Here is a 17,817-nt window from a genome sequence, read left to right as displayed (position 1 = left end):
AAAAGGGGGCAGGGTAGAAACACCCTGACCCCCTAGGCCTGCTCAGGAGGTCCCACAAGGAAAAGTATTTTTTTTTGTTTTTTTTAATTTCGGGGGAATTCGTGCTGGGGTCGCGAATCCCGTCGAAATTATTTTTTTTTTTATAAAAAAGCACGGGCTCCCGCGCCTCACTTAAATGAGGCACCGGGTGGGCCAGGTCCCGGGGGCTTTGCCCAATTCCTAATTTCAAAATTGTGGGCAAACAAACCCTGTGGCGCGTTTTAAGTTGGGGAATTAATCCCCTTTGAAACCTGAGGGTCCCTGGGGGCCAACTAGCCCACCAGGTATCTCCAGTAACCGCCACAGAGCTGCGTTGCAGAGAGGTGTAAAAAGGGGCGTGGCCTCGGACCACCTCTCTTCAATGCAGGCCTGTGGTGCTTACTGGAAGTTCCTGGTGGGCTAGTTGCCCCCAGGGACCCTCAGGATTCAAGGGGACTTAATCCCCCAACTTAAAACGCGCCACAGGGCGCGTTTGGACACTTGTCATATCAGGCCCCGCCCCCTCCCTTCACCACTGTGCAAACACGCCCCTTGATGCATTTTAAGTTGGGGGATTAAGTCCCCTTGATTCCTGAGGGTCCCTGGGGTCCAACTAGCCCACCAGGTACCTCCAGTAAGTGCCACAGGTCTGCATTGCAGAGAGGTGGTCCGAGGCCACACCCCTCTGCAACACAGCTCTGTGGCGCTTACTGGAGATATCTGGTGGGCTAGTTATGACCTAACATATTACATCACTCATGACATTGATAACATCAGTAGGACATCTGAAATGACATAACTGATTACAACATTGTGCAGAAATTTCTTCATTGATAAAAAAAGATAACCCAAAACAAGGCTAAAAAAAATTCACAATTGTAGAAATTCTTTCGGCAGGATTTCTCAGAAAGAAATGTGGAGCTCTTGTAACTTAAGGCAATAAGTGTCATGATTTCTAAAACAAGAACAGGTAATGCGAATTAGATCAGAGTAGGAATGCATAAAGCATGACAAATTACTGCCAAACAAAAAAAGAGAGCAGATCTGTGGGTAGTGAATTCAAGTGGAGTGGAGGATGGTTATGACAGGGTAGAAAAACCATCTTTTTGCTGAATCCAACGCCTTTTTTTGGACTATGAACATCTGGTATTTTGGGGGCCTTTTTATGAGCCTTCAAACTCGTGTCAAGGCATAGAACTGAAAATGACTTGCAATTAAATTGACATTTTGTAAGTCAACTATAGGTGTGCTCCACAAACTTCAAATCTGGAATATTTTTGTCATGTGCATCTACAAAATGTAACATACCATTTGAGCACAATCAAGAGAAGAGTGCGCTTTAAAGAACCAGAAAACTGGCCTTACCCAAACTGTTTTAACCTTCATTAGACAAATACTATAAACTTCAAATATGGAGCAGGTAGCTATGCAAGAAAAAGTGAAGTGGCTAGCTACACTACTTATCTATAATCTTTATTTGTATTAGTTGGAATAATTCACGCCAGCCAAATAAAGGATGCTAGAGAAAATAATGCTCTGGAGTCTCATGTACTGTAAGGCCACTTTAACGTTTAAGGAAGAAAGCCTCTTGGAAAGTAACAGAAACAGTTGGGTCCACATCCTATCGTTAGAAGCCTGCATGCTTGGGAATTAAAGATTCCAATGGAAAACGTGCATTGCTAACAAACTGCTGATAACCTGCTTACACTGACTAATGGAGAGTGGTACTGATATATAAGCTCTTCCAATAAATCCAGCCTTTGAAGATGCCTTTCTCGACATAATCACCAACATCAGGTTAACGATCAAGCAACACTGGCATCATGAGAAACTAAAATACCCAGTTCAATCAACCATATTTGCACAAAAGCAATCACATCTATCAAAACCTATACACCCTCAATTCCCACTAAACTATCAGACAACTGACTCAGACAAACACTTGGCACACCTTTTTTCCTCAGATGTTCCACAGGGGGCTACAAACCAGCCTAAAATCACCACAGTATTTACTTCAACTTGAACCTACCCAATAGTCCCACTAAAACAATACCTCTTTAAAGACCATGGAGCAAGCACTACATCATAGCTGTCTAATTCCAGCTAGTCAGCTTGTTACCTTTTATCTGAACCAGAATAGTACAAAAATGGCAAGCCACCTTTCGTGAGAAGGAAATTTCATGTCAAAATGGTTATCAGGTACCAGTCTGCTGTACTGGATTGAGAGCAGAGAAGCAAATAAAAAATGCATAACTATTTAAAAAAAGCAAAAGAATTAAACAGTGTATCTGGATACTTTCCTAACTTCCCTTATGGTATTGTCTACATTTCATCACTTTGATCTTTACTCTTAGCTCCTGGCTCTACATAATCTGAACATTTCCCTTCGTCTTTAACCCTGTGCCAAAAACAGCATCTTGTGCAAGTCTGCACTATATTGTGTGCTTATTAGTTTCCCCATGAACTTTTTTTCTGCCCTAAACTTTACCAATCTTTTTGTCCTCTCTGTACATATTTCTCTTGTTTTAAAACATATATTCCTAATTTCCACTTTTCATTCATTTTAACACACGTTTATTAGTCTGTAAAACTGCTGAACTGATTTATGCAAACTCCAGGGCGATACGTGGATAACTTAAAGGACAAGAAAACTAATCTTGAGGGGAGTGTGTCAGCATTTCAGCTTTCCAGAGGATTACATATTACTTGTAGATAATGGCATTTTACAGCTCTGCTGTAATAAGTATAGAAAACGTAGGGCATGGTTACAACTAATACGCTGATCCATGTGCCTTTTAAAGGTAATGTTTCAGTCAAAACGATTCTACAAATAGTCAAACAAATACAATTAGGATTTGAGAGGTCTTCAAGCTATGATTTGTTTGAAAAAAATAACACTGTAAACTGAGTTACTGTATATAGGAGAATAGAAAAGGTAACAGTATCAAACACAACTGTTATGGTCTTCTAAGAGAAACCACTTTACTGGTAAAGATAGCGAACTATTCCCTGTAATCTGTGCAAGACCTTTGATGACTGAATCACCTACATACACTTGGAAAATTATGCATCTAATACAATTGGCCCTGCAACTTGATGCATACTCCAAACATGATCTCACAAATTCATGCACAACATGTATTTTGTCATTAACTGAGTTTGCACAAGAACATCAGCAAATTGCATGTCCAATTTCAGAAAAGTTCCAAACTGCACAAACACCTCACACTACAAGAGTTCAATTCCATCTCAGCATCCTTGTCATAGCTTAGTTTGCAACCGCTGTGTGGAATAAAGGTACCTCTCCACAATACACATATGCTGCTATGATTTTGTTTTTAAACCTATTTCCTGAAAGAAAAACTATACCTCTTGTAGCAGCTGCTGGATGTCATCTTCATCCTCCCTGCTCTCTTGCTCTTCATTTCCTGTAAGAGGTTCTACGCTCGAGCCACATGCAGAGGAGCTTGTAGCAGGATTTGCTTCACATGGTACACCTGCACCATCCATTTCCTCATTCAACAGCTCTGGTGAGGGCCTGGTGATTTCAGCATTTACATCTGCACCTTGGAACTCTGCTGAACAAGTAATGCTTTGATCAGTCTGACCTTCAGTCTTTTGAAGTGTATTACTGTCCTCTAAAGGACGATTTTGGACAGTGTTGTGAGAACTACATTTGGAGTCTGTAGTACCTAATGTATGTGCAGTTTGCGAGGGCTCCATGACACACTCCTCGCCCATATGTCCAATGCAAAGTTCTTCCTTCTCCAAGTCTTTACTGATCCCTATTCCTTCTGCTAAAGGCCTGTCCTCCACCGACGTGTCAACTACAGTCAGTGAAGCACATGGATCAGGTTCATCAGATGTCTTACTTTTAATTGCAATACTGTCCTCCTTTGGACCATGTAAAACCACTGCCCTGCTTTCATCTTCTGAAGAAGGTTGTTTTACATTCAAAACGTCACCATCACTATCTTCATTTGCAGTTTTTTTTGACACCTCACTGTTCTCAACTTCCAAAGCTGCTTGGTTTACACCTCCAGTCGCCATTGTGTTAGTCGCTGTTTCCCCAACATGGTCTGGTATACTGGAGGTCATTTGTACATTCTGTGTAGCAGCTTGATGTGCATCGATTACTTCCATTTCTACTGCTGCATGAACTGTGTCATGCATTTCTAAAACCTTTACATCGGCTGAAGTGTTTTTACACGTGTCTACATTTCCATGTAACTTAGCCTTGCTGACCACAGTTTTGTCAGTTGTATCTGGAATGTCTAATACTGCACTTTCATCATTTGAAACAGCTCTGCTTACATCCAGGGCCTCACAATTTAATTCTGTTATGCCAGGTAATTGCTCACAAATGCCTGCCCCGCTCCTCCCATTTTCTAAAGCAGCTTTACACAAGCTGAGGGCATTACAGCAGTCTTCTACTGCTTCCATCACAGATTCAGAAAGACCTGCCACAGTATGATCACCTTCTGTGGATTTACTGATCTCCAGGACTTTACAACTAGCTTCCTTTTGCACCATTTCTCCTCCTTGCCTAGTAACATCAGACACCTGGCTATCATCTTCTACAGCCTTTTTGCTTATGTCCAGTACCTTAGTGTAAAAAGTAATTCCCTCTTCTTCGCCTTCTGGCTCAGTAACCTCTTTTTTCACAACAACTATTGAATCCAATATCTCTTCCACCTTACTTTTATCTTCTAAGGTAGCACGAATCAGGTCCATAGGCTCAGAGTTGGAAACTCTCTCCGACCTTTCTGGGACTTGCTCAGGTAAATTTATCTCATTGCACTCATTTTCTAAATTGTGCTTCACAATCAAATCATTGCACACAGCTGCTTTGTCTGCTCCGCAACTGACTATCTCAGGCTCTTCCTTCCCATCGCTTCCCCAAGTGCCATATTTTTGCCGAATGCCTGCAGGAACATACAAAGGTTTATCTGGCCTTTTGTTAAAGTGTCTTCTCCCCCGACCTCTCGACGGTCTGAATGGAGGAGTGCCTTCTCCACCTTCTGAGCGCTCAGATGCTCCTTCCCTGCCACTTCTGCCTCCTCTGTGTTTCCGATAATTATTAAATCCAGGAGCATCACGGTCACGGGTCTGATGATTCCCTTCATCTGGGATCCTAGAGAAAAAGGATAGTAAAAAGCATGTTGCGAGTTCAGGATCATTAAATTGACTGCTTTAATTCAGGCTACGTTTCTGTGATTCCAATGCAGAGAAACAGGAGAAACATTTGCATGGCGTCTCACATACCACTTTACAACAGGCAGCCAAGGAAACAGGATATCACCTAGGAAGTCGGCAGCACATTTCCCATCCACAATTGCACACATTTTCGTAGCATCATCAGCCAGGACATTAACTTAATATACACTGAAGAAAGTCAATGACGGCTGGATTAGAATTTCACTACTGGCAATAAAATCTACAAGGAATATAGTTTGCGTTTTATAAGAAAAAGCGCTAAGCTACAGGGAAAAAGTAGATAGGTTTTAAATGCATCTCAAACACAAAGGCGTTACAATAAAGCACAGGTAGAAAACATTTTTCAAAAAGGAGTTGTGAGTTCTTGGTTTAACAGCAGCTCCTCTCAAAACAGAGCTTCGATCAGCTTCTGAGACACCATTGCTATCAATCTCTACAATACCCCCGGTATTCATGCTGGAATGCAAGTGCTTCCTCTGCAATGTTAGATCCCTGCCTAAACATGCCATCACAATATGGGATCTATTTCTTCGGAATCTCCTGATCTGGGCTTCATTATGGAGACTTGGCTTAAACCTGCCTCCACATCCGCCATCACCCTAGCCCTCACTGAGCGCTATCGAATTTTAAGAATTCATAGAAACAATAAAATGGGTGGTGGTATTGCAATCATTTACAAAGAGTCAATAAAAGGATCTATGATTGAATCCCGTATTAAGGATAAAATAGAGATCTGTATTTTCAAAATCAAATTCTCACCCCAGGAATGCTGGAAAGCTGCGTTAGTGTACCATCCTCCATGATCTTTTCAACACATCCATGTGATCTCCTCTAAACATTTGGTCTTATTAGGGGATTTCAACATACATAGCGAAAACATTTCCAATGGCAAAGAGGCCCAGTTCCTGTCTGATCTGGCCTCCTTGGGTCTAACTGGCCACAAGTCAGATTTAATTCTAATAAATTCTCCTAAATTACAGTCTATGGCTCCTCGCCAGGTAGTGTGGTCAGACCACGCTATAATTGACTTCCATATATGCAGAACCGTGATGGATTCCTCGAAGGACACTGCCTCATATAATTCTAGGGAGACAATGTTATAGAATTAAGCCGGAGGCGTTTTCAAGGAAAGGTTCCATGCTCCTCTGAGAGCGGAGCGAGGGGATATTAATTCAAGTTTGGAGCACTACCACGTGGCTTTAAAATCTGCTATGGACTGTATCGCCCCTTTAAAAAAGTATAAATCTACCCAAACAGATAAGGCCTTGGTATTCCCTGGAGTTATGTAAAGAGAAATCAGCATGTAAACATTTGGAGAGACGTTGGCATTCATCTCAGAATCAAATGGAGAGAGAAATCTATAAAGGCGCACTATCACTTCATCACAAAAACATTAATAAAAAAAAGCGCATATTGCCTCTCAACTTAGTCAAGCGGGGAATTCTTCCAAAGAGTTGTATAAAATTCTCAAATCCTTTACCAATCCCACTGTCGCGAATGAGAACACTCCTCCCTCTCAAGGATTATGCGATGATATCACTAACCACTTGGAAGACAAAATTAATTCCATTTACGCCACACTTCCTAGAACCATTGATAACCCTATTGAATCCCCCTCTCTCCCACCAATAAAAATTAAAACAGCGCTCCTCTTAGACAGCTTTACCCCTCTACAAGTACATGCAGTGGAAGAAATGCAAAAATCGGCCAAGTCTGGGTCACCCACGGATATCATACCAGCAAAGGTTGCTGCATTGCGATCTGCTCAGCTTGTCCCATCCGTGTGCGCATTACTAAATCTCTCGATGAGTGAGGGCAAACATCGCGGGAGGGGAAGGCAGCGCAGGTAATTCCGATTCGTAAAAAGCAATTTTGATTATTTGAACCTCAAAACCAAACACAAAATATGGAAACACGCGTTCATCAAACAAATGCGCAAATTACAAAATTGGAAGGTTGGAGTTTTTTTTTTTTTTATTCAATTTAGGCCATCCATTGCTTCTACTATGTTCTGTTTGCACTTGTACTGCTCCCGTGAATCAATTCGAGGATGCCAACCTAATTTTTAGCCTCTAATTTCAATCTCTTGCACACATGCAGAACATTTTAACATTTTCATTTTGATATTTTGCTTGTTTATTTACTTTATGAATTGGTTAATATTATTTAATTTTCTAAGCAGTCACGGGCCCTCTGAGTAGACACTGCAAAACCTTAGGGGTCCCTGGACCATAGAAACCGCTGGTCTAGCTCTTCCATGTCCCATGCCCAGACCCAAATGACAGATTAAAAAAACACTGCTCTCATGTACCTTCCAAGCACACTTGGTGAAAGTGATGCATAATGGCAAACACACCCATAATGTTTAGTCTATTAAATCAAACAAAAGAGTTTTCTGTGCAGCAGACATGTTGAATTTGCATATCTGAAGGTGCTCCTATATGTGATAAAGAAAAAATGGTGTATCAGTGAATTTAAATACTTGCCCGGGATCACATAATTTGAAAACAGTTTATGAGTCTAGTACATTAAAATTAGGTCGAGTAGATTATTTGAGTCACTAGACCTACAGGTAACATTTTTAGGATTTTGAGAGGCCCGACTCCATTAATTTTCCTAAGTATCCTCCAGTACTTCTCTTTGCTCCTCTCCATCTTCCTGGTACAGGTAGATGCCTGCTGCCACTTGGGTGGGTAGATAGCAGTGGTCAGGAACAGATGGTGGGAGCACTAATGGACTGGTAACTGTGGGGCTGGTTTTAGAGAAATTGGAAGTGGGATGACTTTTGGGCGACAGGGAACCCTTGCATTTAAGTCATGCATCATGGTTTGTAAGTTTATAATCGGCTCTGTCGGGTCTTGAAGCAAGAAGGTTCTATTAATAGGCTCAGTAATTGTAGTAGGGTATAGAATCATTCATTTATTGAGGCCTACTGCACTGCCAGGGTAGTACTCCTTTTAGAAACATGGATGGTGACAGCTCTTCTTTTGACTGTACTTGGATCATATTCCGGCATGCATTCAACTTTGAGTTGGTCTAGGTTTCAAGCCCCCATGAGAAAATTACTTGTTTTTGTGGTAACACACATTTTTTTTACTATCTGTTATTGCTGTTTTTTTAACTCAGCCCACTGAGGTACTGCTGTACAGTCCCCAGCATATGTGCTTTTAGTCCTAAGACATGGTAAAACTGAAAAATTCCCAAGTGCATATTTAACTTTCTAGTAAGGCTATAGTACATGGCAGGGATCTCCACCCTTTTCTGTAATGACAGCTATTTATGTTCAATGAAAATCAGCCCGAGCTACTAAGAATATCAGTGTTGTTTTAGGGAGCATATGAAGCAAGGTAACATTAGTGCCCACCCCATGCAAAATTAACACCAGTGATCACCTTGCCAGCAGTAAAGTAAAAAAAAAAGGACTTTGCTATATATTTGCCATGTAGACGCATTCCAAATGGATAGCTATAGCTGCAATTCACCTGGCACCAAGGAAATATTAGTAATAAGTATCTCCAGTATCACTCAAACATCAGCATTAAATAGATTTTGGAAATTCAACCTCACAAGCTACTCGTTGGAAATGCCTGTTATATGGTGAAGGAAAATATGTCAATGGCATAGAAAGGTTTAATGTTGCCTGTGGCTGCAGAACGTTATACCATCTACTAAGCGGACAAGGAACACATGGCTTTAGGTCTCCATATTTAGCCTGCCACTGCAACTTTTAAACATGCAGGGGCACCTGTCAAAATAATCCTTTTTGATGGGAAGTAACCCTACTTTTAAATATTAAATATGTCACTCCTCAGTAGACCTTATAATCACAAGGTAAAGTGCCTACATTTTAAAAGTGGTTGTACTAATATAGTGCTGCAGGGTACCTACAGTGACTAGCCACCAAAAGCTATTTTTTTTTTATGTCAAAGGGACAGTAGCTGTGCGATGAGAATAACTAAAGATCATAATAAAACCATAATCCTGCTAACTTTGGTTTGGGAAAAACTATCAGGATGATTCAATCACTGTTTTAATGTTTATTAGAAATCCACTCTTCACTAGTGAAGACCTATTTTTAATAAAAATTTAGAAAAAGTAACTTTAAAAAAAAATTACACTTTGTCTGCTTGAACCTCCAATCAGCTAATTAGCATTAGCCTGCTAGCAATGTTACCGGTCAGTGCTTCCCCTTAATTAGGTTTGAAAACTGCTCCCAAAGGAGGCACAATGACTTAAGCCTTTTGGCAGGAAGACCTAGGTGTGATGTATGCGATAGATCTCATCTAAGGAAGGGCACTCGGGAAGGGTACAGGAACTTCATTAAATTGAAAAGGAGGACCAGGGTGAGGTCTGCCCAATCTCAGATAAATTTAGAGGGAGACTTTGGAAGAGATGCCTTTGTTCGAAGAGTCATCTGTAGTCAGCCTGACACAAGTCCAGTGGGAGAGAGAGCTGGACTCGGAAGCAGTTATGTGTAGTTGAGGTGGAGGGGACTGATCATTTCCCTAAACTGAGCCCTGGGCTGGGCACACCAGCAGCCTCCAAGGGCAGACGGGAGTTGACAAATTGGAGTTACTTCAGAATAGGGCATTGTGGGATAGATTGCAGTTATGCAAACAGTAAGTGCTGCAAAAGAGGGAAAGGTACCCCCAGGGAACTTTTTTCTCATAGGTTAGAGTCTACAGGATGGCTAGCGAATCCTACAAAAGTGACACCCCACTGACAGCTCATCAAAACACTTTCCAGCCTGAAAACACACCAAAGTCCCAGTCAAACTTCAGACTGACGCTTTACTTTTTTCTTGGTGCACTCAGATGTATATTTTTAAAATGAATATCTCTGGTTCCTCTTATTATATTCTGGTTGTTTTGGTGTCATTTTTCTTATTAAATGTTGCTCTATTTTCAGAAATTGGTTGTGGAATTTTAATTGCTTAGACTTTGCTTTCGTAATGCTAAATACTTTACACACTTTACCCTATCTTAAGCCTGTCTGGTCCATGCCGTACTATCAGAGGTTAAGCATAGGTTTATTTATTGAACTTGTGTGTTAGAACTAACAAGATTTTGGACTAACTAAGTAGGAAGGAATCACATTCTCCACAACTAATAATCAACTTTTGTACACCACTTCCCTTCTTTTTTCTTATCAGATATCTTCACTGTGGACTCAGCTAGAATTTCCTTTTTGGACATGTTGAGCGACAGCAAATATATCTTCACTCCAGTGGAGGAGATTAGTATGGCAAAGGTAATTTGCTATTGTCCTGGCTTGAAAGCATTTCTTGGAAAGTTTGAGTCAGACATGAAAGTAGGAATTGACAAGGCAGGCTTCAACAGAATAGAATATGCCACTAATGACTGCATGGCCTATAGCTTAGCTTGAGGCAGGGTCAGTGAGAACGAAGTCAATGAGCCCTTGATGACTAGGACAAAAGGTGCGAAATTGATGCATCTTTGGCACTATACACAAGGATAACAGTGTTCAACAAGAGTTTAGGCCGCAAACCTGCAGATGTGCCTTAGATTCTGCTGAATGTTGAAAAGGTTTGCCTCATCTTGTGCACTACAGGGGGTGGTTTCTTGGGACTAGAAAGGGAGGTCATCCTTAGAAATTGCATTCTCTGGCACTTCACTTTCAGAAAGGTCCATTTCCCTCCTGCTTGCCTTCTTTTTTGGGAAATAAGGGGGGAGAAGGAGGGATCGAGGAAAACCTTAGGGCAACCCAAAGAAAGGACAGCACTCACAGTGGTTGCTTTTCTAAGTGAATTGAAAACACGACTTTCCATGTCTCTCAGGGACTTTGCACAGATGATGAGCCAACTCTTGGAAGGAGTCATGTTCATATGAATTGGACTTCCAGTTCTCAAGGAGCTGCTCACTTATTCTGTAAGAATTATATGGTAGTGAAGCTCAATTACTTGTTTAAGCAGTATATGTATGAAGTGTGATCTTCTTGAATCGGAATCTTCTTTGTCATTGGAGATGGTAGGCAAGGTAAGTGATTTATTTATTTTACATTCCCTATCCCCTTGTTTGTCACTTTCACCCCCCAACCCCGCCCTGCCCCACTACGCTTACCTGCACAGGCCGTCACTGTGCAGGAAGACTAGATAGCAAGATGCACTACCTATAGTTCCATCAGGATGATATGGTGTCAAATCTTTCAGGCCAAACACTCAATCATTAGAGCTCATTGGTGCTCTATGCATTCTGTAAAGGATGCATCTGTGACTAACCAATATATGGGCAGATCCAGGTGTATTCCTGGTGGGACTCCTTCTACGAGATTGTTTTGGAGGCATCACCACAAAGACACAGACAGGAAGACCCTGACAGTTGCAACAATAAAACTCTGTGTTCCCAGTCTTTTACCGATCGTCCAAGCACTATTGAAGACGTATCCTTCAATATGGTATTTAAAACACGGAAAATACATAGAGTCCAAGAGGAATTCTAAACTGTTATGCCTCTGAGTTAGGAACTGTCTTGAGATAAAGAGAAGAACGCTCCTGTGTCTCTCTGGGAGGAAAGGATAGGCTCTATGGGCCATTTCTGAAGAAGTGTATTTGCCTCAATGTACAGAAGCTTCAGAAGGAGTGCTTCCCTACATGGAATAGCTGGTGAAGGAGTTTTGCAACATGTATCAAAAACTCTAGCAACATATTTATCAGTCATTTGTCTTTGCTTCACTAATTTTTCAAACCTTTTTGTAAGACTTACACCAACTGCCCCAACCAGAAAGCTTAACTTTGGAGGGGGAATTGTGAAGCAATTCGCTTGTTGCAGCAGGTTTGTTTCCCAGTGAAGCCAGGTGGTGGCTGGTTTCCACTGTCCCTAGCAGAGAACTGGTGCTATAGCACAAATTGCAGTTGAAGCTGCTACTATCGTTGAGAGATAAAATGAAATTAAATGAAAAATTATATTTATATAGCGCGTAACTACCCGGAGGCCTCGCAGCGCTTCGACTGATTACTCCAGCGAGCTGCCGGGTGAATTAACACGCTTTCGTGAACAGATGAGTTTAAGGCATTCCTGAATGCCAGCAGATTCTTATTCTCTCTGAGGACCAAGGGAAGAGCATTCCACAGTCTGGCGGCGGTGTGGGAAAAGGAACGGCCGCCCCATCGGGCTTTAGTGATTTTTGTTGTGGTTACTAGATGCAATGAACCGGAGCGAAGGGCTCTAGACGGGACGTAGGGCATGACTAAGGGGGACAGGATGGCAGGGCCTGTTCGATGGAAAGATTTGTGCACAATGCACATAGCTTTAAACTGTGCTCTAGCGGCCACTGGGAGCCAATGCAGTTCTTTTAGAGCATTCTTGGCTGACTGCCAGCGGGGAATGTTGAACAGTAGTCGGGCGGCACAGTTTTGCGTGACTTGGAGCCTGTTGATCACTGCTGCCGGGGCACCTAGGTATAAGGAGTTTCCATAATCCAGGCGGGAGAGTATCAGGGCCTGAACCATGATTCTCCTCACCTGGAAAGGAAGCAGAGGAAGGACTTTACGAAGCATTTTCATTAGCCCAACACACGTGGAGGCAGTTTTGGTAGCCTGGACCGAGAAGTCCAGCGCTTTGTCGAGCCAAATTCCAAGGCTCTTTATCTGAGGTTTAGGGGGGGGGGGGAGGGGTGCCAAGACATGTGGGCCAAATAGAGGCCAGAGTGGTCGGTGGAGAGTTGCCCAATAACATAATCTCCGTCTTCTCCCCGTTAAGCTTAAGACAGGAGGATTGCATCCACTTAGCAACGGCCTCTAGACACGAGCCCAAGGTGTTGGACGACCCTTCAGTGTGGTCCAGCGAGACCACCAGTTGGGTGTCGTCCGCGTAGGTGACAATACGCACACAGAAGGGCTGGACTATCTCAGCTAGAGGTCGCATATAGACGTTAAAAAGTGTGGGGCTCAGGGACGAGCCGTGAGGGACCCCACAGCTAAGTGGTTGCTTAGTGGAAACTACCTCGCCCTCAAACACCTGGAAAAATCGCTCATCCATGAAGGAAGTCAGCCATTCCAGGGCCGCGCCCGACACGCCCATGCCCTTCAGACGGTGTAATAGTGTGGCATGGTTAACAGTGTCGAACGCGGCACTGAGGTCGAGTAATATAATGGCCGCTTTTCCTCCCTGGTCCAGCACGGCTCTGGTTTCTTCCGTGACTGCTATGAGGGCAGTTTCAGTACCGTGTTGAGGGCGGAACTCCGTCTGAGAGGCACATAGCAGGTTATTTGATTCTAAATAATCTACTAAGATGTTATTGATGTGCCTCTCCAGCAGTTTGCTCATCCAGGGGAGTAGGGAGATAGGGCGAAAATTGGCCAAGTTGTTCTGATCTAGGGTGGGCTTTTTCAAGAGGGTCCTAACCATCGCACACTTCCAAGGAGCTGGGACGGAGTTGGAGGTGATGGAGGCGTTAAGGACATCCAGGATGACTGGGAAGATGGCATCAATGACCTTGATGAGGGTCTGCGGAGGTGCTGAATCGTTGGGGGATCCCGAGGTGACTTTAGGGATCATTCTGTCTAATGTGATGAAGTCTAGGAGGGGGAATTTGACCAACAAGCTGGGGACCGAGAGGTCGGACTCTGTTGTGTTGGTAGGCTCCGTGTCACCACTACCAGTGGAGAATGAAGAATAAATGGCCTGAATCTTCTGGGAAAAGTAGGTGGCTAAATTATTACAACGAGTTTGCGCGCCGTCGGGTGGCAGACGCTCAGGGAGGGGGGGGGGGAAGATCAGAGATTTGGCTATTTTAAAGATTTCTTTAGGGGAATTTACAGCTAAGTTAATTTTGGATTCATAAAATTGGGCTTGTACAGATTTTATTTCATTTTTGTAGAGCTTTATTGCGGCTCTATACTCGGATTTCTTCAATTCAGAGTGTTCTTGTCGCCAGGCTCTCTCTAATTTGCGACAAGATTGTTTCATAGTTCTGACGGCGGGGGAGTACCAGGGAGCGACTTTGGATCTGTTTGTAGAATGCAAGGATTCCTTCGGAAGGACTAGATCAAGAGTACTGGCAATCCAGTTGTCAAAATTGACAGAGGCTGTATTAGGGTTAGTCACCTTCGGAGGAGGATGTTCAGTGAGAGCCAGTTTCCACTTAGGGAACGGGAGCGAGGCCCATTTCCTTCCCCAGTGCTTATTGTGGTTTTGTAAGGTGGGGAGGCTGCATGTGGACCATGTAAAGGGTACTAAAAAGTGATCGGTCCAGGGTAGTGGTACAGGTGTTTCGACGGTTAGGCTATCTAAATTACTAAAAATGTGATATAGAAGATGCCCCTTGATGTGCGTTGATTGAAAACCTTTCTGGAGCAGGTCGATGGCCTGAAGATTGGATCGAAGACTGTTAGCTGTAGAGTCGAGCGGATCATCCAGATGCAAATTCAGGTCACCCAGCAAGGTGAAGTTTGCCGATGTAAGCATTAGGTTGGCAACTGTATCCGTCATATTAGTGACGAAGTTGCTAAGGGTACCTGGTGGTCGATAGACTAACATACCGGAGAAGGTGGTGGAGGGAGAGAGTTCGAGAGTGAAATGTAGGTTCTCACAGGATGGCGTAGTAGAGGGAGTGACACGGCATCTAAAGTTGTCTCTATAGATAATGGCCAACCCTCCGCCTCTGCCTGTCTTACGGTCCAGACGTTTAAAGGTATAGCCATGGGGAATGGCCCATACTGTTGCAGGGTCAGTTTCCAACTGAAGCCATGTCTCTGTCAGAAAGAGGGCTTCAGGATTGAGCTCCTCTATCAACATGGCCAGTTCAGTGTAGTGTTTCGGCAAGGATCGGCAATTGAGGAGGGACATCCTCCATTTATGCGTGGGGGGGTATTTCCCTAGGTTGGGGGTAGGTATACACCAGTCACAGGTTTTACAGCGGGCCTTCGAATTTATAGGGAGGACCGAATGTAGGCATATTGGTTTGAGGGTAGGTCGTAATGCGTGCAAAGAGGAAGCACTGTATGAACGGCGATTTCCTACCATGATGACGGCTAGGGCGGGGAGCTGGAGGCGTCTGGACGCGGACTGGCGCAGACTGGCTTCACTTTGGCGCCTTTTCGGCGCGTCTACGGCGCTACCGCTGCGTGTGCCGCTGCGCGGTGCTATGAATGTTTATATAGATTGGGCTCGAGTAAGACTGGAGCGTCAACCCACTAAGATGGCTGCCAAGTAATGGCACCACCAGGAAGTAAGAGCGTTCTGTTCTACCTCCACAACAATCAGCCTAAATCGCTGCGGTGGACCGCGGAGTCAGTGCACAATTAACATTAGCAACAGCAGTGTTTCAAAGCATAAAAACGATTTTCCTTTCCTTTAAAAAAACATACAGTACACAAAACGGTGCTGTCACCTAGAGCGCTAGCGCTAGAGTGATCAATTCAGGATAATTACCGGATCAGAATTTAGTGGTTGTATCACCTATCCCTTTCCTTAATTCGGGCTCAAATATGTTTTTCTTCTCCTCTAGCCCTGCCTTAGTTTTCATTTCCTTCTTTGAGAGGACCAAAAAGCACAGGGCCTGCGAACAGTAGATTAGTTATCAAACCATCAAAGAATTCTGAAACCATCAGATCAACTGTGTCAACGGAAATAGCAATGACCTGATTTGAAACGAGAAGGCCTTCATTTAGAACATTAAGAAAATCTTTGCTTACTTTCTTAGTGATGTCTTCAGAGAATAGCTGTATAGATTCTCATTATGATCCATAGTCCCAACAGTCCTGTTACACTGGGTGACTTCAGTATTGTACCTTCTGTACCACACACCATTCTTCCTTAAACATCTAAACCTTCACTTTCCCTGTTTTCTCGTGCAACAGTGTGTCACTTCCTCAGCAGACACTATCACCAAGTCTGACTTTGTGTAACATACAAGAAATCGTACTCTGGTGGTACTTTTTCTTTTTTGTTTACTAATCTTTGTGAAGCTACATTGTATTTTGCTGAAGTGAGGAACCTAGAGTTCAATCAGATATCAGCACTGTGTCGAAGGGAATATGAAGCTTCATCACCCTCCTTGCGAACACTTGAGAAAAGTAGTAGAGCTGTCAAATAGAGACACCTTTGTTGGAGACCTAGGCGAAGATCTGAGTATACAATGCAGTGTCAAGAGAATCTGTGTTTGTATCTCTTAAGTTAGAAGGTGTGGTGTTGATGTCCTCTTTGGTTTGTGGGGCAAGAATTTTCAAAGATGAGGGTGTCTGTAGAATCTGATATTTTAGATTCCTGAGGTGGAATACTCTCCAGAACTGCAGAGGGAGGATGTATGGCCAAAATGCCATGGAAGACTGCAGTCTTGAGTGCTGGCTCCAGCCCAAAAACCTTCACACCAGCAAAATTCAGAGTCTCCCTGGGTGCCGATGACTGATCCAAACAGCTGAAGGTGCCAGGACCACCGGGGCTGAAGGGTAGCTACAGGGAGACAATACTGGTTGCAAGAAACGTCAAAAGAGTGACAGCTGGCTGGCAGCAGACAAAATCCTAGATGGTGGCCAGCCACAGCCGATAAGACACAGCAGAGCCCACAACCGAGGAACAGCTGGGGGGGGGGGGGGGGGCTGCGTGAACAGGCCTCCATTAGGAACACCCAGAGGGCTGCATGAATGAAGGTGCCCCCAAAACAAGGAGAAGAAGGAAATGAAAAAAAAATACAAATCCTGGAATACCAATATGTTAGAAATTGAGTTTCTGGTTGTCAGAGTATACAACCTGTCCAAATCAGGAACCACAATCATAGTCAGGGTAGGCTAGATACACACTAAGATAACCTGTGCTCACTGTCTGGAAGCTTGGCACAGAGCAGGCAGGCTTATCTAAAGAAGCAATATGTAAAGTATTTGTGCAACACACACAGCAACACGCACTGTAACACAATGACAACACCACAAAAACACTCCATACAGGTTTAGAAAAATTGATTATTATATTCGTAACATAAGATCAAAACGACAAAAATCTAATTATTATAGGTCAAGATATGAATTTTAAAAGAATACGTGAAAATAATAGTACTTAGGAGCAATAGCACTTATGGGGTTACTTGGGGTCGCACTGTACCGGGGCAAAGTCAACAGTTCAGGCCGACTGTGATGGAGCGGGTACAGACGAGCAATGCGATGTTAGGCCTGCAGTGGAGGTGATGTTTCGATTTTCTTCAAGCAGTGGCAGCGATGTGACGGGTCAAGTTGAGTGTAGCGCTCGTTCTTAGTGTGATGCTTCTGAAGATGATGTGACCGGTTAATCCACGCTGGTGGGACAAAGCGTCAATCTTCTCCATGCAGTGGTAGCGATGCGTTGGTTCGAAAGCCATGGTTTTTGGACGGGAGGCAGCAGTTCCGAGTTCGATGCGCGTAGATCTACTACCGCAACAGGGTCGATTCGCCGATTCTGCTACACACAGACTGAAGATGCGTTGATTTCCGTGATGCAAGTATCTGGATCGACTTCCAGTGAACCAAGGCACAGGAGGAGGGATAGAGACTTTGATTTCCTGTGTGCAAAATAAAACATTGCTGCCAGGCAATATTTGAATACAGAAGTTACATAAGGTCATCTGCAATAGCAACGGAAGGCAAGCCAACAA

At 43.4% G+C, this 17,817-nt stretch overlaps 1 protein-coding gene across 2 annotated transcripts in view; it reads right to left on the bottom strand.

The window, feature by feature from the left end:
- R3HCC1 (R3H domain and coiled-coil containing 1) overlaps positions 1 to 17,817 on the bottom strand; it is a 224,895-nt gene that overhangs the window by 139,814 nt on the left and 67,264 nt on the right. For both annotated transcript variants that reach the window (XM_085633230.1, XM_085633229.1), the window contains exon 4: positions 3,388 to 5,152. In XM_085633230.1, coding sequence (XP_085489356.1) covers positions 3,388 to 4,752 — 1,365 coding nt within the window. In that variant the 5' untranslated portion in view covers positions 4,753 to 5,152. The remainder of the gene's footprint in view (positions 1 to 3,387; positions 5,153 to 17,817) is intronic.

Source organism: Triturus cristatus, chromosome 11 (assembly GCF_964204655.1).
Source record: "Triturus cristatus chromosome 11, aTriCri1.1, whole genome shotgun sequence".
Taxonomy (NCBI): Eukaryota; Metazoa; Chordata; class Amphibia; order Caudata; family Salamandridae; genus Triturus; species Triturus cristatus.
Note: the sequence above shows the minus strand (reverse complement) of the source record. Positions and strands in the feature narration are given on the sequence as shown.